The 22585-nt window shown below is 32.4% G+C and overlaps 1 protein-coding gene across 6 annotated transcripts in view; it reads left to right on the top strand.

The window, feature by feature from the left end:
* EML5 (EMAP like 5) overlaps positions 1 to 22585 on the top strand; it is a 212495-nt gene that overhangs the window by 182057 nt on the left and 7853 nt on the right. For 2 of the 6 annotated variants that reach the window (XM_074289782.1, XM_074289783.1), the window contains exons 32-38: positions 6419 to 6592; positions 8763 to 8971; positions 11400 to 11557; positions 15977 to 16091; positions 16627 to 16815; positions 17000 to 17172; positions 22414 to 22576. In XM_074289782.1, coding sequence (XP_074145883.1) covers positions 6419 to 6592; positions 8763 to 8971; positions 11400 to 11557; positions 15977 to 16091; positions 16627 to 16815; positions 17000 to 17172; positions 22414 to 22576 — 1181 coding nt within the window. Of the gene's footprint in view, positions 1 to 6418; positions 6593 to 8762; positions 8972 to 11399; positions 11558 to 15976; positions 16096 to 16626; positions 16816 to 16999; positions 17173 to 22413; positions 22577 to 22585 lie in introns of those variants that run through there. The other 4 variants (XM_074289784.1, XM_074289785.1, XR_012486446.1 and 1 more) reach the window with 4 other exon arrangements.

Genomic DNA, 22585 nt, shown 5'->3' on the forward strand with positions numbered 1-22585 from the left:
ATAACTGTAGGCTCCTCCCCAGATGGTTACTGCTGGATAGACTGAGCAATTCCATGAAAAATAGGACCTGGAAGTCCACTATGTGAGTGGACATGCAAGATATAAATCTTACCTGGATCCTTTCTCACTTACTCTTGAAGTTCTTTAAAGAGCTGATACATATTAGAAACGACAAATTTTATTTGGGCTATGGCAATTCTTTGTACCACACCTAATGAATAGGCTGAATCAGATATTATATTTACATCTCCTAAATAACAAGAGCTAGAATGATTGCATACAATTCATTCTGCTGAGTGGACTGAAAAGGAGTTCTGACAACTCTCTTTATAATTGTCAGGAAAGTATACAGCATAAATATTATGTTTGGAGGCATCTGTAAAGATAGTTGGTTCTTTAAGAGAAATCTTAGAAACCTTTTCTTCAAGAATCTATTGCCAATTATGTAATAGCTGGGTTATCTTTAATTGAGACCCATTGTAAAATTTGGAGCCATGGCCAATAAAATTTGCCACTCTGGGATGGTTTCACAGCATACATTAATTTGTGCATTGGTATAAAAGGTGTTTATCTTGTCAGGTCTTATTCCAGTTAATTGTAGTGCTTGCTTAATGGTCTTTAATAAAATTCTAGCCACAAGCACTGGCTAAGGAGCAAGGCTTTGTTCTGGTTGTGCTGGGAGGTTCACCCACTCTATCACACTGTCTCCTTGATGAAGGATTGCTGTGGGTGCCTCTTTTGTAGCAAAAACTTATATTTTCAAGGGTTTTTGAGTGACTCTTTCGACCACATTGGATAAAGCCAGTTCAACTTGTCTTAAAGCCTCTTGAGCTTCTTTTGTAAGCTGGCGTAGTGAGTTTAAAGCACTGTCTCCTCTTAAAATGTCATATAATGGTTGCAATTGACAGGTAGTCAAGCCTAACACTGGACATATTGATTGGATATCTCCTATCAATTTCTGAAAGTCATTTAAGGTGTTTAGCTTCTCTGTTCTTAAGGAAAGTTTTTGTACTGTAAGCACCTTAGGGTATACTTCATATCCTAAATATTGAAAAAGAGCATGTCTTTGAATTTTTTCTGGAGCTATGTGCAATTTGTAGTTCCTTAGTGTTTCCATGGTCTTTTATAGACATGGTTCTAACATTTGTTCCTCAGGTGCACATCCCAATATGTCATCCATGTAATGTAATAACATTACTTTTGGAAATGCTTTTCTTACAGGAGTAAGAGCAGCAGCAACATACATTTGACACATAGTAGGGCTACTTTTCATTCCCTGTGGCAAAACTGCCCATTCATATCTTTTATAAGGCTCAGCTGAGTTAACACTGGACACTGAAAAGGTAAATCTTTTCATATCCTCCTTATATCTAGAGGGATAGAACAGAAACAATCCTTAATGTCTATAACCCAAAGAGGCCATTCTCTAGGCAATTAAGTAGGAAATGGAAGTCCAGGATAAAGAGTTCCCATAATTCCCATCTGTTCATTTACTTTTCTTAAATCAGTCAACATCCTCCATTTTCCAGATTTCTTTCTTATAACAAATACAGGGGAATTCCAAGGACTTAAAGAAGGTTGTAAGTGTCCTTGGTCAAGTTGCTCCTGTACTATATCTAATAAGGCCTGAATTTTATCACTTGCTGAGAGCTACTGTTCTATCCACACTGGGGTATCAGTGTGGGAACAGGTGAGAGTATAGGCAGGCCTTCAACAGCAGCCCTACCTAAAAAGCCGAAGTACTCATTTGTAATGCTAACTGTTGTAAGATATCTCTTTTTCATAGATTGATGGGATTTTTTTTCTACTACAAAAGGAGTAAAAACTCCTGTTTTGTCTTCAAATGTCCATCTCAAAGGAGCATCATTAACTTCAGCTGCTATTGATCCTTCTATGCCAGACATATAGATGTCTGCCTTAATCTTTGGCCAATGACTGGGCCAATTGGCACCTCTAATGACTATGCTCTGCACCATGTCTACCAACCCTTCCAGGGGTATGCCATTTACATAGATAGTAAGCATAGGATGGTCAGCTGTAACAGCTGCAGTCCAGAATATTCCTGGATTCTTTTGTGAGCCACCATGAGGCTACTCATGTCTGCTCTGGCTCAGTTTGTCCCCAGTTTATATACTCTATTACAATTAAATCAATTCATCATACTGAGTATAAACCAATCATTATATCACTAGGGAACCATTATTAAATCAATCATACTGAACTGGCGAACTATTAATCACCACGATAAACTAAATAACTATTGTCTTATCAATTCCTCTGAGTTAACACCTTCTTGCCTCAAATATATTTCTCCAGAGTTCTGGCCCATTACAATAGTCTTTTTTGCAAATATTTTTAAGTATTGATGAGTTTATTATTAGTACAAAATGACCAAATATTTAATGAAAAAGTGTCTTCTGTTGCCTTTAGACATAATAAAAGTTACAGCTAGATGGCATCTGGAGGACTTGAATTCAAATTTTGTCCCAGAAACTTAACACTTACTAGCTGTGTGACCCTTCAGAAGTTACTTAACCCAATATTTCACCTCCCCTCTCCCCACCCCAAAAAAGAAAATAAAGATAATAAAATCAATTCCACAAACTTATATCTACCTTTCCAAGAACTTCTTGTCCTTAAAACATGATATAACTGAGAGAGTCCTAAACTTTAAGTAAAAAAGACTTGGCTTCAAATTTTGCCTCAGATACTCACTGATTCTATGCTTTTGGACAAATAATCTAACCTCTTTGAGCTCAGTTTTTTCATATGTAAAGTGAGAATAATATTAATGCCTTCATTACGGGATTGTGAAAATTAAATGAACTAACCTGAATAAAGCACCATTTAAATATGAGTTATGAGTAGCTCTATATTATTGGTGTCTCCTGGTTTTATTTATAATAAGAATGTCAAAACTAGTGTGATTCAGTCCCTTTAGTAGTATGTCTTGGTGTGTTGGTAATTGCATATCAATCCCACATTGAGTACCAACGTGAAGGTTTAAAGATGTTCTAAAAATTAGGTGATTCTTAGCATCCTCTCTGCTACTCCTACCCGCTACCGTCGGTACTGCATAGGTGAAGCTAGGAAGGACTGTTTCTTAGAGCAAAGCACTAGGTACCTGGAGACGAACCTTTCTGACCTCAATGAGGCTCCTCCACAGAAAGCAGTCTGCGGCTAGCTCTTTGCTTGAAGCTTTCCTGATGGGGCAAAGGGGCTAGAGAGCTTGTTCCTTGCTGAGTTATTCTTCAGGAACCTAGGGTCACCTCTGTACCATCATTGAGAAAGGGAAAAGCTGAAGGAAACCTGCTCCTAGGTTTAATTTGAGTCCTTTTCCTCTTAAGAGCAGAACTATCACATTCCAGATGTGCTTATAAAGGAAGAAATGATGCTTTAATAAAACAAAGATGGGAAAAGAAGATGGACTATCCTGGGTATACACAGAGAAAGAAGCCTCTGGTAGAAGGGGCACAGTTTTGAGGATGAGAGTAGAAGATAGTAAATATATAGAAACTGAAACCTCATATTACCTTCAGAAAGGGGATTGAGAGAACATTAATTACTAACAGGTACTATGTCACTGTCTCACTTGTTTCAAATGGACTCCAGTTATACTTTATTTCACTCTCTTAACACTCTTGACAGCTGCTTAACACCTGGTGTGTACCATTCCCCTTCCTCTATTAGAACCCTGACCAAATCAAAATGCCATTTTTTCTGGAAGAAGCGTGTCAGTCTCCTTCCCAATGATCCCACACATTGTATTAGCAATTTTCAAAATACCCATTGCCAATGTATGTTGTCTCCTCCATTAGAATATAAAGATGTAAGCTCCTTTAGGGAAGGGACTGTCCTTCTGTATTTTTATCATTAAAGCTTAGCACTATGCTTGATACATATTAAGTGCCTAATTAATACTCTTTCATTTATTCAAATCTACTTTAGCTTCTATGCAAAATTTTATAAGAATAAATTTTTTTAAAAAAGCATTGTAATAAATACGCATAGTTAGGCAAGACTAATTCTTTATATCGGCTATATTTAAAAAAAAAATGTAAAAGCTCCCTGAGTTCATCACCTCTCTGGCAGAAAGCAGGTAGTATGCTGTACTTTAGAATCATTGTTAGAGATAATTGTATAAATATGTATGCTTATGTTAGATTTACATATATTTTTACCAGGTTTAACATATATTGGATTATTTGCCATTTAGGGGAGGAGGTGCGGGTTAGGGGGGAAATTTGGAACACAAGATTTTCCAAGGATCAGTGTTGAAAAATTATGCATATGTTTTGAAAATAAAAAACTTCATTAAAAAAAGAAAGAAAGAAATAGGGGCAGCTAGGTAGTGCAGTAAATAGAGCATCAGCCCTGAAGTTAGAAGGACCCGAGTTCAAATGTCTTAGACACTTAACATTTCTTGTCTGTGTGACCCTGGGCAAGTCACTTAACCCCAGTTGCCTCAGCTAAAAAAAAAAAAAGAGAGAGAGAGAGAATAAAATTTAAATTAATTAAATAAATAATAGAATCTTTGTTAGTTATTTGCACAGATCACAGTTCTTAAATCTTCCATAGTTATCTTTACAGTGTTGTTATTGTATAAAGTATTCTCTTGTTTCTGCTCACTTCTTCCTTCATTAATTCATACAAATCTTCCCAGTTTTTCTATGAAACTCACTGTCATATTTCCTTATAACAAATAATATTGCATTTATATGCCATAATTACATTCATATATTATAATTGTTCAACCATTCCACAGTCGATAATCACTCTCCTTAGCTTTTAGCTACTTGCCAACACAAAAAGTATTACTGTAAATATTTTTGTGCTACAAGTTCTTTTCTTCTTTCATTGATCTTTTTGACCTACTAATGGTATCAAAAGATCAAAAGATATGCAATTTATATATATATATATATATATATATATATATATATATATATATATATATACATATATATATGTACACATACATTTTTACCATATTTAACATATATTGGATTACTTGCCATCTAGGGGAAGGGTGAAGAAAAGGAGAGGGGGAAGTGGAGCACAAGGTTTTGCAAGAGTCATTGTTGAAAAATTATCTATACATATGTTTTGAAAAAAAAGCTTTAATAAAAAAGATAGGCAATAGTTACTAATTTTCCCCCAGAATATATATAAGGAATTGATTCAAATTTGTAAGTGTAAGCCATTCCTCAATTAGACATATGGTAAAAGGATATGAGCAAGCAGTTTTCTGAAGGAAAAAAAAGTCTATCAACAACCATATGAAAAAATGCTCCAAAATATTAATAATTTCAAGTGAAAGTTAAAACAGTACTAAGGTTCTACTTCATACCTTTCAGATTGATAAAGATGACAATAAATGAAAATTACAGATGTGGAAGAATGTATGGGAAAGCAGATATATTAATGCACTAATTATTGGTTTTGCCTTTTTGAAAAGTTATTTGGAAGAATCATCAATAAAATATATTTAAATAAAATAGAATAAAGAGTGGGTTTTTTTATTCTTTAAAAAAAATCGGGGGGGGGGGCAGCTAGGTGGTGTAGTAGATAGAGCACCAACCTTGAATTCAGGAGGACCTGAGTTCAAATCTGTTCTCAGATACTTAACACTTCCTAGCTGAATGACCCTGGGCAAGTCACTTAACCCCAGCCTCAGAAAAAATATCTAAACTCATTTTTTTCCTTCACTTTCTGGGGCTGTTAAATTGGCTACTAAATGTATGTTTTCAAAATTCATTTGGGTTATAAATGGGGGGATTCATAGAGAATGGATTTTTTTTTCAGTGTATATATTATATTCAGTGTATAAAAATAGTATAGAAAATATATTCAGAAAAGTAGTTTTTTTTAAAGTATAATAGCTCCACACTAGAGAGAAATACTTAAAAGAAAATAAATAGTAAGCCACAGAAAAACTTGCATGTACATTAGTATAGCTAGCATTCAGCAATCTTTAATTTAATTTAATTTAATCTTAGAAACCTTTAATCTTTTCATGGTCTCTTATCTTTTATCTCTCTTATCCATCTTAATTGTACAGCCCCAAGATTATAGTTAGGTTTTCAGTTTAAGGAGTTTAAAAGTTCTAGTGTAAATTGTTAGCAAATTGTCATGTTATAACATTCAAATTGATTAAATAAAGGTATTACCTTGAACAGTGTCCATTGTATAAGTTTAAAGCTAAAACTTTAGGATATCGAAGATCATCACATTGTGTTCACTATTTTCTTTAGTATTTTAAATTGTAATTTTTTTTGTATTATCTCTAAAAAGGTAAGATAATTGTCCTTAATTTCATTAACTATTTTATATTTTAGAGATCACATATTGTTTGTAGAAACCGAAACAGCATTTGTAACAAATCTATAACAAACTTGTTTTTTCATTTATTGTTTAGCTACAGCTCCTTCTATACACATCTGGGATGCAGTCAACAAGCAAACTTTGTCTATCTTACGATGTTACCATTCAAAAGGTGTATGTTCTGTTAGCTTTAGTGCTACTGGAAAACTGTTGCTATCTGTGGGTCTGGACCCAGAACATACCATTACCATTTGGAAGTGGCAAGAAGGTAAAAAAATTGTTTTTCATTATAAGTTATGTTTATTAAAATTTGTTAGAGAATATTGTTTAGATTGTATTTTACATGGTACTTATATTAATTTCGTGATTTGCCTTTTTGTTACAAATAATCAAGTTTGTTAGTTTATGTTTGTTAGAGTTTGTCACAATATTATTTAGAATGTGTTTTATGTGAAATGCTTATATTAATTTAATGATTTGCCTTTTTTGTTACAAATAACCAACATTGATAGTGTCTGCTATCTGCATATTTATGCCAGCATTATTTTAAGAAAAGCCAATAAGAAGCAGTTTATTCATTTTTTTTAAAAGGATTTGCCAGATAATTCATTTCAGTAATATGTTTATTGGGTAACTGATTCTACAGAGAAACTGGGGAGTAATGAATGAAGTATTTGATACCACTGCCAGTAAAAATTAAAATACATCATCTCAGAATAGTAATGAAAACCATTGTGGAAGTTGTTTTAATTTAATAAATTTCTGTTTATATAAAACTTTTGGGGAACATTATGATATAAAGCAAAATATACCTGATTAAATAAAATGTTGCAGTGCTTGCTTTGCAAGAACTTATGGTTTGAATAAGATCTTAAGATCATGGGTAGAATATATCTAAGAAGATATGTTGAGAATCCTACAGATGAGTGATCCTTATGTAATCACATTGATAAGGGATGGCAACTAGGTGATTGTTCTGATTTTCACTTAAAACCTTAGAAACAGATCATTTCAACAAGCTAAATATAAATTAAAGATGTTCTAAGTCAGTAACCCAAGAATAAAATTACTTGGGGGAAATGACCTATTCCTTGAAAACTTCTAGGAAACTGGAAAGCAATTTGATAGAAATAAGTTTTAAACCATCATTTTATACCAGATATCACAATAAGGCTCAAAATGGACGTGCAACTTGAATGAAAAATTAAATGATTTTAAAAAAATGAGAAGAGTATAAATAAGATCAAGTACTTTTTGCAGCTATGATTATGAGACAATGCTATCAGATAGAAAAGATAGAAAAGATCACAAAAACTAAAAGGCCTTTTTGATTCCACAAAAATGAAATGCTTATGCATTGCAGCAGGAATAATATGGGAATGTATCAGTTAGGAAAAATTATGTGCAGTATTATTTCTGATAAAGATCTGATAATCTGTAATAGGAATCTGACAGGGAATTAAAATATATAAAATCACAAACCATTCTCAAATACTTGTGGTGAAAGAATATGAAAAAAACAGTTCTTAAAAGCATTGAAAATATTATCAATCATATGAAAGATTGTATCACATCAGTAATAATAAGAAAATATATTTAATACACTCTGAGGTTTCATCTCACAGCCTACTAATCAAAAAAGTTGTAAATCATCTATGTTGGAAAGCCTAATGGAAGACAGGCATAGTGACACATTCTTATTAGAAATATAAATTAATCCAGCCATTATTAAAAGCAATTTGTAATTTTTAAGTGACTAAAATGATTATATACCCATTACTCCAATTTGAGGTCATAGCCGCAAATATGGTTGTAGGTACCATTTACCTCAAAATAACCATAGCAGTTCTTTTGTGATAGCAAAGAACTGGAAACAAATTGAGTGACCTAGGGAGAATGGCCACAAAACTGTGTTACATAAATGTAATTAAATATTGCTATAAGAAATGATAAATATATAGGAGCTAGAAAAGCATTGAAAGGTTTATATGAAGTGATGGCAAAATAAAATAAGCAAGACCAAAAAAATAACAAATGCAAAGATTATGTAATAATTTAAACAAAGAGGGACAAAGAATAATAAGAAATCAAATTCTTTGTATAGCTAATCTTCATCCTAGAAAATAGTGCAAAAATGAACTTCCTAACTTCCCTTCATTCATTGCAGAGATGAGAAATTGCAGATATGTCATGTCATAAATGTTGGCAAACCCAGTAAATATATTTGTTAGTTTTATTGAGCTGCCTTTTTTCCTCTTTAAAAAAATTTTTTTTTTTTTTTTACAAAACACTTTATGTGTGGGAGGGAGATGAAATTAAGGGGGAAAATATATCCTAAAGCAACGGTATCGATAAACAAGATTTTTTTAAGTAATGAGTTTTATTGGAGAATTTTAAACTTGATCCTTTATAGAGTCTTTGCTGTTTGTTGTTACTAGGTGCTAAAATTGCCAGCAGAGCAGGTCACAACCAACGTATTTTTGTGGCGGAATTCAGACCAGATTCAGATACTCAGTTTGTTTCAGTAGGAGTGAAACATGTCAGGTTCTGGACTTTAGCTGGAAGAGCTCTTCTTAGTAAGAAAGGATTGTTAAGTACAATCGAAGATACCCGGATGCAGACAATGCTAGCTGTAGCTTTTGGAGCAGTATGTATCATAACTGAGGTTTTTAAAGTGTGTATGTGTGTCTATTTTTGCATGTATGTCACTTTAACTGTTCTTTATATGTTAAGTGTATTTATCTAAATTTCCTTATTTTGATAAATGTATCATTATTACATACTGGCTTATATAAGCTCTTAACCATAAACTATGCATATTGACATAAAACCTCACTGACTTTCTCTGATATTCTTATTCTCAAAGAGGAGGAAGCTTAATAGGGGAGAAGGAAATAGTAGTTTATATAAGTATTAGGTCAAAATATTGGATAAAGTTTTGAATCAATAGGACCTTCATTTCCCACCTCAGCTCTTTAATCAGTTGGGTGAGCAAGACCAGGCTATTTACCCTTTTGGAACTTCCTTTTCTTCCTTTTTAAAATGTGTATAAGAATCCTTGAATTATGTCTATAGGATAGGGTTGGGTTTTTCTTTTTTAATTTTTTGAGAAAATAACTTGATGTTACAGATATAAATATAAATTATAAATATGACTGTCATTCTTATATATCATACTTGTAAGTATATACCAAATCTTATATACACCATCTTATGTGCCTCTTAGTACAATCATAGAATGTTAATCTCTGTATATGGAAGACAAGTGACTTACTCAAAATTACTATAGGGGACAGAATAAACAGACATCCAGATTTCCTAAGGATATCTTCTTTCAGTAGTTTTTAAAATTGCTGCAAAGTGCTTCTCATTTCAAGGAGCAGCAGCAAACCATGCCTGCATTCCTAAGAGAAAGACAATTTATAACATAAATACAAATTATATTTATAGTTTTCTCTACTTTTTATGTTTCAGGTTTGTGTTTTAAATACTTTTTGATAACAAGCTTCTGCAGCTTGAGTTCAATTTGGCAAATGCTTATTTAAGTGCCTCCTTACTCATTGTAAGATACTATAGTTTGTTTGGTGATAAAAAGATGAAAAATAATACAATCCTTGCACTGGAAGAGATATTATACTACAATATGCACACATATATTACCATGTGTGCATGCACATATGTATATACATAGATGTATGCATACTTATACATGCATATATATGAAATAAAGACATGTATAAGAAATAAGCATGAAATAGAATATGACCAGGGTAAAAAAAGATGTCCAGATAAAGTGCTCTAAGAAAATTTTGGGAAGGAAGAGTTTGTTTTCAGCTGGGGGATAAAGTAAGACCTTCATGAAGGAAATAGGTCAACTCAGGTTTTAAAGGAAGAGAATGTCAACTGGAAGAAATAATGAAAAAGTGTTTTCTCTTCCTAAGGAATGGACTCTGAATGAATGAATGAAGGTAGAGGAAGACTGGACAGGATCAGAGAATAACTAGTGGTCTGACTAAAATGTTGAATGTATGAAGGAAAGAAGTGTGAGATAAGACTGGAAGAAGAAAATAAGTCTAGAAAGGTAGAGTTAGAATGACAGAATCTGAAATGCTGGATCAAAGAGTTTTTATTTTATCCTATAACTAAAAAGTGTAGGAAACTGATGTGATTTATGCATTGAGAAGATTTGGAGGGAAGTTATATGAAGTATGGAGAGAGCAGAGATTCTGTTTACATCTCCACATGGGATTAGATGTGCTTAGGATCCATTACTCCCTGTTCATGGGAAGAAAAAAGAGAAACTCATGAAAGGAAGGGAGAAACAACTGTGCTACACGAAGGAATGATTCTAATGAATAGTTTCTTGTTTTTATCTTTTTCATAGATCATTAGTAAGTAAGCTTCACAAAAGAAATACTGGAATACAATTTGGCGTTTTAATCAACTCAAGTTTTTAATCTGTTAATAAATTTAACTTTATAATTTGGGGTGGTTGATAAATGGAATGCTTACTGTTGTTATCCTAAATTCTTGGTGGCTAATCTAAATTTAGTATACATAATAAAGTAATTAATATATAAGCATTATAAAGTTTACAAAGCACTGAACATAAATAATTTGATTTGAGGCTCATAAGTAGTAAGTCAGCATATTTTTTTGTTATTCAATATTATTTTCTAAGGCATTGATGGATTTTGATTTGCTTCATTGTGGGAACCCATAGTGATGAAGTCATGGATTTATAAAAATGTTAATGAAGATAATTAAATTCAGAGAATTTTTCAAACATGACTTCAATAATTAATTTTAACTACTTCTCTTGACTATATCTTTTATCAAAACAGTTGAAAATAACAACACTGAGTTAGTACATTTTTTAAGGCTTTTATGCTCTGAAATATATTCTAATAGTTAAATAAAAAATAGTTGGGTGAGGAGTTATGAGAAGCATCAGTAATCTGTAAACTAGATAATTATTGTTTGCACTGAGAAGTCATATGTTTTGTATTAGAATTGCTTGCAACCATTATTTTCCTCATTTGAATCTTTTGATGAGTGTATTTTTCCCCTTTCAGAATAACTTGACATTTACAGGTACCATCAGTGGAGATGTCTGTGTGTGGAAAGACCATGTTCTATGTCGTGTTGTGGCCAAAGCTCATAATGGACCTGTCTTTGCGATGTACACAACCCTTAGAGATGGGCTTATAGTCACTGGTGGCAAAGAAAGACCGTGAGTGTCCTTTTTTTTTTCTTATTTGAAATGTTTACTAGAATTGTCAATTATTGGAAACTTTAGTTGACACATATTTAGCTATATGAACTTATTTTGATTTTTTTTACCGTGTCAGTTTTTTCTTTTCACAAACTTCTCTTCTTTATCATTTTCATTTATTATCTTTATTACCTATTCAAATTTTTCTCTGGCATAAATTAGTTTGAATTCTAGTAAATATGTTAATAGATAAGATCTTCAAAACATTGGACTTAGAGGCTATATTCAAATACCACATTTGCCCAGTTCCTACTAACAAGATGGCCTAGGGCAAGCCTTTAAATTTGAGTAACAACAAAAAATTTATTCATCTGTGAAATGGAAAAACATACCACTTATTCATAGTTTGTTTAGAGGAAAAAAATTTGTCTTACAGTATCATATAATGTGAGTCATGATCATTTTAACTATAATCTAGTTCCACAATTATTTAAACTCCTTCCATACACTTGACATAAATATTTGTAGAGAAATGTTTTCTAGTGAACATATATCTTTAGATGTCTCAACAATTACTTGCTGCTATAGTTTGTTTGAGATAAATTTGTCATGATCTGTGCTTAAATCAGCCAGTAGTATACAAACTTAATCACATACTTCTATCAGTTAAAAAAAAAGTTTTTAATCTATATATTAATTTATACTTTAATCTATAACATTTTCATATTTATTTATAAATTATATATATTCTTGTACTGATATACTTTGAACATTATAAAACAAATAGAAAAATATTCTAAGTATGACATAAAAAACAATATTTTGAAAAGTTATTAAAGGTAGGAAAAACCTTTTTGCTCTTGAACAATGGACCAAATATTTTTCATTATTTTTTAATAATCCCTGTGTATTTTTTTAGTAGGTGGGCAGATTCATAAATATAATGATTATTTTAATCCATTAATTTGAATCAGCTATTTAATTAAGGAGATATATTTTTAGATACTTTTTTTACAAGATATACAATATAGTGATCAAAAAATAATTGGTCTTGAAATTTAGTAAGAGCCATGTGTATATTTGTTGAAAATCATACATTATACAAAAATAATAAACAAAAATGAATTGTCTCTGATTCTGACTCAGCAGAAAGTTTTCATAATATATCCATTTTTTTTCATGGATCTGCTTAATGAATGATACCATACTTTAATTTCTTATTCCTGTTTGAATTTTTTTTGGTATGAACATGAGCCATAAGAAAACAGGTTTGCCTGGATTATAGAGAATGAGGAGAATAACGAATAATAAGATTGGAAAGATAATTTGGACACAGGTTATAAAGGACTTTAAATGTCATACATAAAAATTTATATTTTGATTCTAAAGATAATAAGCGGCCACTGGACTTAAGAGGGAGAGTGCATGGTTAACTTTGAATTGTAATAATTGTAATAATGTAATGTAATAATAAAATAATTATCATTGTAATAATGCGGCATGATGAAATGAGGGCCTGGTGGCTATGTGAGTGGAGAGAAAGGAGTGGATATAGGAGATGTTATGGAGACAGAAATAGTCTTGTATATAAGTCTTGTATACAAATGCTTGTATATGTGCAGTGAGTGAAAGGAAAGAATTGAGAATGACACATGAGTTATGAAACCTGAGTAATTAGAAGGAAGGCAGTAATAGATACCCTTTATAGAATTTTGAAAACTTTGGTGAAAAGAGAACAATAGATAATTCATTTATTAAGTACTTACTTTGTGTCAGGCATTATGCTAAGTAGTGGGAATACAAATATAAGCAAGAAAGATAGTCCATACTCTGAAAGAGCTTACATTCTAATGAGAGAAAACAACACAAAATTAGCTGGGAATAGGTAGACAGATACCATTGAGGGAGCAAGGTTAAGACTCAGGAATTGAGTCTATTAGAACAATGAGCAGGGATGACCTAGGAACTTCCTGAAATGATGTATCTAGACCAGAAGAGGGGAACCACAGGTGTGGAGGCTGCTCTGGGGTATAAGTAAAAAAATCTCTAGAGACAAAAATGAGAATGGAATAGAATGACATATGTGGATACAGGATTGGGTTTGAGCTTCCCTTATGATACTAAGCCTGCTGCAGTAAATAGGTGAGGAGCTTCCATAGAGTTAAGAGTGGGATTAAGGAATAAAGATACACTTGTATTGGAGATGGGAATCATTTAACTACGAGGGAACATTAATATTGAACCTAAAAATAGGCCTATACGACAAAAACATTGTTACTTACTTTTGCAATGTAGACTGAACTTTTCTTCAAGTCTTCATAAAAACTCTGGTAAATATGGAATACTTTATCTACATCTCAGTGATTTGTATGCTCACATTTTCCCATAGTGAATCAAATGTAGTTGGATGACTTGGAGCATTATCTAAAATTAGTAGTGCTTTAGTTACAGTGTTGTTGTCCTTAAAACATTTCAACAGGTAGATTAAAATTATAAATTATTTGAAAGCCATTCTTCAAAAACAGTTTTCTTATATGACCACCAAAGAACTAGAACCAATCAATGGCTGTACATAATTATTGGTTTTAATTTTAAATTTTTTTCTGCCTTATCTCCCTTTAAAAGTGTTTGATGATCCTTAGATCTTTTAAATCCAGGTTGTTTCTTCTTTTATAGAAATGTAAGTTCTGTAAGGCACCTTTTTCTAGAATAAACATGTGACATCTACATTAAGCATTTGTTAATCATTGTATCCACCTTTGTTTATTTTCATCTGATCATCAGTTTCTATAGTCTCATATTCATTGACCATCTCTCTGATAATTTTTAAATTATATAGTTGAACTCCATTTTTAAAGTGATCTAACCAAAGCTTACAATAAAAGTTTTTTTCTCTAGCTACTTCCTTTCCATTTTTCTTCACTGCCTTAAATAAACTTGAAGTTTTTTCCTAATGGTTGTTGCACCAAGAGGAATACATTTTTTTATTTCCATCTTCAGTCCAGTGTAATAACAAGCCTCTTTTTTTTTTTGTCCTGGCAATGTTTTCATCTAAAGTATTCTTCCTTTTGTCCACTTTATTAAAGGCTCTGTAAAAAAAATAATACAGCTATTGATAATGTGATATACAGCAGCACATAACATCCAAACATGATAGTAGATAAGTGCAGGTTGACAACATAGCAGGTTAAAACCTTCACTATCTGTCTCAGACATGTTATATTAACTGAATTTTGGCCAGTATTAATGTAACCAGGTTTTTGGTAATACTAAATCACTAAATTGAATTTTGCATGATTCAAACTTAAATTAATTGGAGCCTATCTGTGTATAGTTATTTATATAATGTTTCTCTTACCAGAATATGAACTTGTTGAGGGCAGCGACCATGTTTTTGCTTTTTTCTATGTCCCCCAATGCTTAGCATGGTGCCTGGAACATAATAGGTACTTAATAAGTGCATAGGTTAATGATAATCAGGATAATGACTACAATCTCTTAAAATTATTTTTAGAATGTATTTAATGAATTTTCTTTATTTTTCACAATGTATAATTTTCAGTATTAAAGTATATTATATATTATTATTCTGTATACTACATTTGCCTTACCCTCATTAAATTGCAATATATATTCATTATGTATATTATAAAATAAAGTATACATGTGTGTATAAATATATATATAATATAATAATGTATACTTTAATGAATAAGGTCAGCTTAAAGTATATTATAATATAAAGTATATTATCTAGATATAGAATGTATATAATGTATGTAAAAATAAAGTGAGTTATTTTAAGTTCAAGGATAGATTTCTAGGGAAATCCACTAAAGATCTTCCAAATTAATCAAATGATTAAAATTTGGTCACTTAATCAGTTGTCACTACATTCGACTGTACTAATACCTAGACTGCATGTCTCAGTCACATTCACAAGAATAGGACAAACAACTTTGTCAAATGCAGAAATCAAAGTGAATACCACCAATGCAGTATTCTCTTCTAGACTTGCCTAAGAGCTTTCGAATTAGAATTCCTTAGGCTGCTTTGACTCTTGAAGTTCAGAAATGTTTTTATCCTTTTAAGAAAGTTCTCCTGCCCTTTTTCTTCTTTTAATATCAAGAGAATATATAATTTAGCCCCTTAAACTGTTCCTACTCCTTTCAGGCCTGTAAGCTTAACTTCTTCCTTTTCAGTTTTATATTCCTCGACTCCCTACACGAATGATTAGTTTTTGTCAGACTGACAGAGAGCAAGTAGGTGCCACTCCAGTTTAGTGTGGTTGCTGTATTCACACCCTGGCAATGACAGTTATTGTAAGATTCTGGGCAACTCATTTCACCTTGGTGTGTCTCAACTTTTCTGTCTATAAAGAAAGGATAATAGCATTATAATATCCTATTGTTTGGATTTGGGTTATTGTTTTCTTAGGTCAAAAGAAGGAGGAGCAGTGAAGCTTTGGGACCAGGAGCTAAGGCGCTGCCGTGCCTTCAGACTAGAGACGGGACAAATTACAGATTGTGTTCGCTCTGTGTGCAGAGGCAAAGTAAGATTTTTTTAAAACATATTTATATAACAGGGATTAGAGAATAATTTTTGTTAGAATTTTCTTTCTTAGCACTGTACTTCTTAGCATTTGTCACTGAGACTAATTTACTTTCTATACATCCTTAACTTTGCTGTCTTTCATACTGCAGCTCTATGTAGATTCCTTCTATCATTGTACAAAGTAGAAAGCCATCCTCCTCACCTTATCTATATTTTTTTGTGTTTTTTTTTCTTGAGCTTATCCCCACATTAAGTAAGGTGAATTCAGAGACTATGTAACTCAGGTAGTTAGAACATACTAGATAGCATGATAGTTAATCATAGAAAGAAATGGTGTATATATATAGTGGCTATAGACTATATCACTAACATAATTAGCCATTCAGGAAGAACTCGATTAAAGTGTGGTTTGTTCAAGATTGGTATGGGGTAGAATTAAAAGCCATATGTGTGTCAATCAGCAGTCACTGATGTTTTATTAAAAATGTTTTATTAAAATGATAGAATATGTATGATTTTTACCTGTGTTTCAGGGAAAGATACTAGTTGGGACTAAGAATGCTGAAATAATTGAAGTAGGAGAGAAAAATGCAGTTTGTAATATTTTAGTTAATGGTCATATGGATGGACCAATCTGGGGACTTGCAACACATCCTTCAAGAGATTTTTTCCTTTCCGCTGCAGAAGATGGAACAGTAAGACTCTGGGACATTGCCGATAAAGTAAGTACAAATAGTTAGAAAGCTGTTACTATGTGCAACATTGACACAATTACTGCATTGGTTAACAGTTAAGGAAAATATTTTCTCAGAAATTATATTGAATGGTTGATTGCCTTAGAGAAAGCTCATTTGTATGTGATATCTAATTTGAATCCTCCATGACTTATTCCTCTTTCTTATGCAGAAGATGCTAAATAAAGTCAATTTGGGTCATGCTGCCCGTACTGTATGCTATAGCCCTGAAGGGGACATGGTAGCTATTGGCATGAAAAATGGAGAATTTATCATTTTACTAGTGACTTCTCTAAAAATATGGGGAAAGAAAAGAGATAGGAGATGTGCCATCCAAGACATCAGGTTAGTAAATATATTAGCATTTTTCTTGTTTAAGTCACCTAAAATTCAGTACTTGTTGTGAACATAAAAGATGTCAGACTAATCCAGCCAACCCAGGATTCTGTTTTTGATAGTGACACAAAAGAATATATTATAGGGGAACAGTTTTGTTCTTTGATGTCAGCCTTCAGAAATTATGACCAATTTAATGACTCAACTTTTAAAATTATCCTATTTAGTATTTTTATATCTACCTGCACATATTAAAAATTTCTTTAACCTCCAATTATGTTTTCAACTTATTGGAGGGATAGAGTTTCTTAACCTGGCTTAACTTATATATGTAATTATTCCTTTTATTTGGATTAAAACTTATCTTTTCATGCTTTGAGATTCCTTCTAAAAAAGATTCCTTCTACTTATATTCTAGAATTTGGTAAAGAAGTCCTTGGTCACCTATCCATATATAGATTTTTAGCTTATTGCCCCTCAACCTTCCTCTTTCCTAACTTTTTTTTCTTGAAAATGTTTACATTTTTTTCAAATAACATGTTAATAAACTTTTAACATTCTTTTTTTCCAATAGTATTTTATTTTCCCAAATACATGTAAAGATAGTTTTCAACATTCATTTTTGTAAAACTTTGTGTTCTAAATTTTTTTTCCATCCCTCCTTTAGCTTCCCCCTCCCCAAACAAGAAATCTGATATAACTTAACTATGTGTCATCCTTTTAAACATATTTCCATATTTGTCATGTTGTGCAAGAAAAATCAGAAAAAGGGGGGAAAACCCATAATAAAACAAACAAACAAACAAAAATGGTGAAAGTACTACGCTTTGATCCACATACAGTCTCCACAGGGTTTTCTCTGGATGCAGTTGGCACTTTCCATCCCAAATCTATTGGAATTTCCTCGAATCATTGCATTGTTGAGAAGAGCCAAATTCATCATCATATAATTTTGTTACTGTGTATGATGGTCTGATTCTGCTCACTCCACTCAGGATCAGTTCAGATAGATCTTTCCAGGCTTTTCTGAAATCATTCTTCTAGAACAATAATATTCTGTAACATTCATGTACTATAACTCATTCATCCATTGTCCAACATTGATGGACACCCACTCAATTTCCAGTTTCTTGCCATTACAAAGAGGGCTGCCACAAACATTTTTGCACATGTGGGTTCCTTTCCTTCCTTTAAGATCTCTTTAGGACATATATATAAGCCCAGTAGAAATACTGATGGATCAAAGTATATGCACAGTTTGATAACTTTTTGAGCATAGTTCCGAATTGCTCTCCAGAATGGTTGGATTGGTATTTCACAATCCACCAACAATGCATTAGTGTCCCAGTTTTCCAGCATCCCCTTCAACATTTATCAATCATTATCTTTTCCTGTCATCTTAGCCTATCTGGGAGGTATGAGGTGATGCTTAAGAGTTGTTTTAATTTGCATTTCTCTAATCAAGAGTGATTTAAAGCATTTTTTCATATGACATAAAATGGCTTTAATTTCTTCATCTAAAAATTGTTCATATTTTTGAACATTGAGGAATAGAAGTCTTGATTTTTAAAAAGTCAGTTTCTCTCTTGAAGATACTTTTTCACTCTGTATATTGTGCGTATTCAGTAAAATATTTCAATGATTATTTAACTGTTCATCACAACACACAGGTTGGCTAGATGATAGTGATAGTCATGGGTTTAGAATTGTATAGAAATTATTTTCCCCAATAGATGATTAGGAAGATCTGAATTTGTGTTCCATTACTTAAGTGTAACTGTAATTTGCTCACATTGGCAAATTATTTCCAGTTTTTCTACCTATACTGATGCTTAAGAACTTTACCACAGTGAAGATTATTTTCCATTTTCCTGCCAGCTTTTCTTCCACTTTCCTGCCAGCTTTTCTTTCCATGTAATTTTTGGCCCCACAATTTCCTCAGTGAAATTTACATTCTTTCCATATTTTCCCCTTTCAGATATCTTGAAAATTGTTCCTTTAAGGCCTTCAAAATTTAATAGATGATTTCTGTACATATACTTGGTCCAGTTGAGTTGTTCTTTGTTTTCCATAGTTTCATTTCTACTTATGTAGCACATTTAGAGACTGACACTTAAAAATATAAAGTGATGTTTACATACCATCATCACTGAAAAATACTTTTGTTATAAAATATGCTGAAAGATTTGCATCACTTTTCATTTTAAAAATCTCTTAGAATGAGTTGATTAAACTGACAACTCATTCTTTTGTTTCTAGTGCTTTATGAAGTAGATCTCATTTCATGCCACCATCCTCTCCCCTCTACCACTTTTCACACATCCAAATAATATATTCTGTCCTCTTAAAATTCCATACAGTAGGCAATTCTGCTGTCCATCTTGGAAAATAATTTTTCCTCTGCAGACAATAGATTTTTGTCATCAAAAGTGTCTCTTCTGAGGAATGATTATTTGCATTGTGAGAATAATCTATAAAAAGTTAGGTTCCTGCTTAAATATACTTTAATCTGTTTTATTTAAAAGATTGGAAAAAATTGCCGTAAGAAAACCTTGGCAGTAGAAGTTAGAAATTATCTCCCATACTCTCCCTGATGGTAGAACTAACAAATCTTAAGATTATATCATGGGAAAATGCTGTCCACTCTCAGAGAGACAACTGAACAACTCTGAATACAGAAACATTTTTTCCCTACCACCTATCTTGGTTTTTGTTTTTGTCAGTCTTGCTAATATGGAAATGTTTTGCATAACTTCATATGTATAATGGGGATCATATTGCTTTGACTTCTCATTGGGTGGGGGAAAAGTCTGGAGAAAGAGAATTTGGAACTCAAAAAAATTAATGTTAAAAATTTCAAGAAAATGTTGGACAGATATTATTCTATAACCTTCCTTCTACAACCTCAGAAGCAAAGAAATCAAAGATCAGGAGCAACAGCCCTTTTTTGTTTCACTGTGTCCCTTTGCTTCTAGTTGTGAATAAGCATCACATGATGATAGCAACACATCTAAATAGCCCTGTTAGTCCCAGCGGTCCTGTGGAATTAGTGTGCCATATCTTAGACCCATTATATGTGAAGAACTGAAAATAACAATGATTAAGTGATTTTACCTTGGTCACACAGTATATGAGGATTATAGTATTGCCTAAAATAGTGCCTAAAAAAGTTTGGTAGGTATGGGTTAGTTGATAGGTATAGGCAGGCTTTCATATTTCAGAGAGAATAAAAAGAAATGTCAAGGGAACAGGAATATCAAGCAGATATGTTTGGGTTTGTTTTTAAGATGCACCAAAAGTAATCAGGCATTGTAACCTAAATTGTCATGCTCACTTTAATCATTATTCTTATTTATTTGTATCTTCTAAACAGTAATTATATCTACATGTTTTCTTAGCATGGACAAATGACAACCTCTCATCTCAATTTCCCCTTCTGAAAAATGATGGTTTAATTTAAATAGTCACTTAATAGGTTTTTTTGTGGGAGAAGGTATTTTGCAACCTTTGAGGCATTGTACTAACATGCAATTATTTGAAAAATAAGCTTTCTCAGAGATACTATATTGGATCTACCAGTAAAACAATTTTTTGTTTTCCAGCGCATATAAAAATTATGTTTATATTATACTACAGTCCATTATTAAGAATGCAATAGTATTGCCTAAAATAGTGTATATCTTAAGATGATTTTATTGTTAAAATATGCTGACCATCATTTGAGCTTCAGCTTGCTGGTGAAGGGGTCTTACTTCAGTGGTGTTAGCTGCTGAAGACTTTGGGGGATGCAGTAATTTCTTAAAAATAAGACAAGTAAGTTTGTCATATTGACTCTTCCTTTCATAATGGATTTCTCCAGAGCATGCGATACTATTTGGTAACATTTTACACACAGCACAACTTCTTTTAAAATTGGAATTAGGTCTCTCAAACTCTGTTGCTGGTTTATCAGATGAATTTATGTAATGATCAGAATTCAGTACTACTGTGTCTCAGAGAATAGGGAGGCTCAAGATGACAGAGGAAGATGGTGGAAGAGCCAGTCAGGGGAGCAGTGAGAACACACACATTTATCAAGTTCACCATAACGGCACCCTAAAACAATTACAAGAGTGACATCAAAGATCACTAACCACAGATTACCATCTCAGATTTTATAAGAATTACCAAAGTATAACACACAGATGATCATATGCTGTTGGAAATATGGCAACAATAAGTCACTTGACACAGGGTTGTCACAAACCTTCCATTTGTAAAAACAAACCAACCAACCCACAAATATATGCAAAGCACAATAAAGCAAAGATAAGGTATACCTGTAGTAGAGAGAACCAGGTTGTGAGACACAGGCAGCTAAATTCTAGGTTTTACTGGCTGAGCGGTCATGGGCAGGAAGCCCCGACTCTCTGACCCAACTTTCTGACCATCCATCCATTTCCTTATTCACTTGAAGTTCTGGATCCCCTTAATGCTAGTGCTCTTCCTCTTGTTTCTAGTTTATCTTGTATTTTGTTTGTACATGATCATTTGCACATTCTCTTTTTCATTAGTTTGTGAGCTCTTGAAGAGCAGGAGCTTGGTTTTTGCCCCTTTTTGTATTAATCAGTGTATCGAATAGTGCCTGGCACCTAGAAGGTGCTTAATAAATGGTGTTTGATAGGCTTCCCACATAGTTTTGGTGTAATGATCAAATAAAATACATATGAAAGCACTTGTGGACACTATAAATGTATATATTGGTGATATTAGAAAAAGTATTGTGTTTCCAATTTTCTGATATCCCATTTATCTGGTTTATCACTTGGAACAACACATCCATAATACAAGCATAGGAAGAAGGAATTTATCAACAAAATTCAAATATAGTGACCTGAATGTTTGTTAGATAATTGGCACACTGAGAATACTACATATATATTGATGGTCTAGACAACTGCATTCTGAAAAGCCAATAAACATTTTAAGTGGATTTGGGAGACAATCTATTAAAAAAAAAAAAAAAAAAACAGCTAAAAGTGGAATTTTCACCTCATTACAAGTTAGTTCACAGTTTTCTAGTAGAAACTAGTATTGTTTACAAAAGATCCAATTAGACAAAACATTATCTAATACAACCCAGAGTGCTTGCCATAATTTAGAAAACTTCTAAGAATGGAAAAACCTATACTTTTAAATCTTTGAACTATTTCAAATGCATTGCACTTTTTTCTTTTTGCATTGTTTCAGTGTTTTTCCTTATTTATTTAGGTTTAGTCCAGACTCCAGATACTTAGCAGTGGGTTCTAGTGAGAATGCTGTGGATTTTTATGACCTAACATTGGGTCCCACCCTTAATAGAATTAGCTACTGCAAAGACATCCCAAGCTTTGTTATTCAAATGGACTTTTCTGCAGACAGCTGTTATCTTCAGGTATGGCTT

The sequence above is a fragment of the Sminthopsis crassicaudata genome, chromosome 2, assembly GCF_048593235.1.
Source record: "Sminthopsis crassicaudata isolate SCR6 chromosome 2, ASM4859323v1, whole genome shotgun sequence".
NCBI lineage: Eukaryota > Metazoa > Chordata > Mammalia > Dasyuromorphia > Dasyuridae > Sminthopsis > Sminthopsis crassicaudata.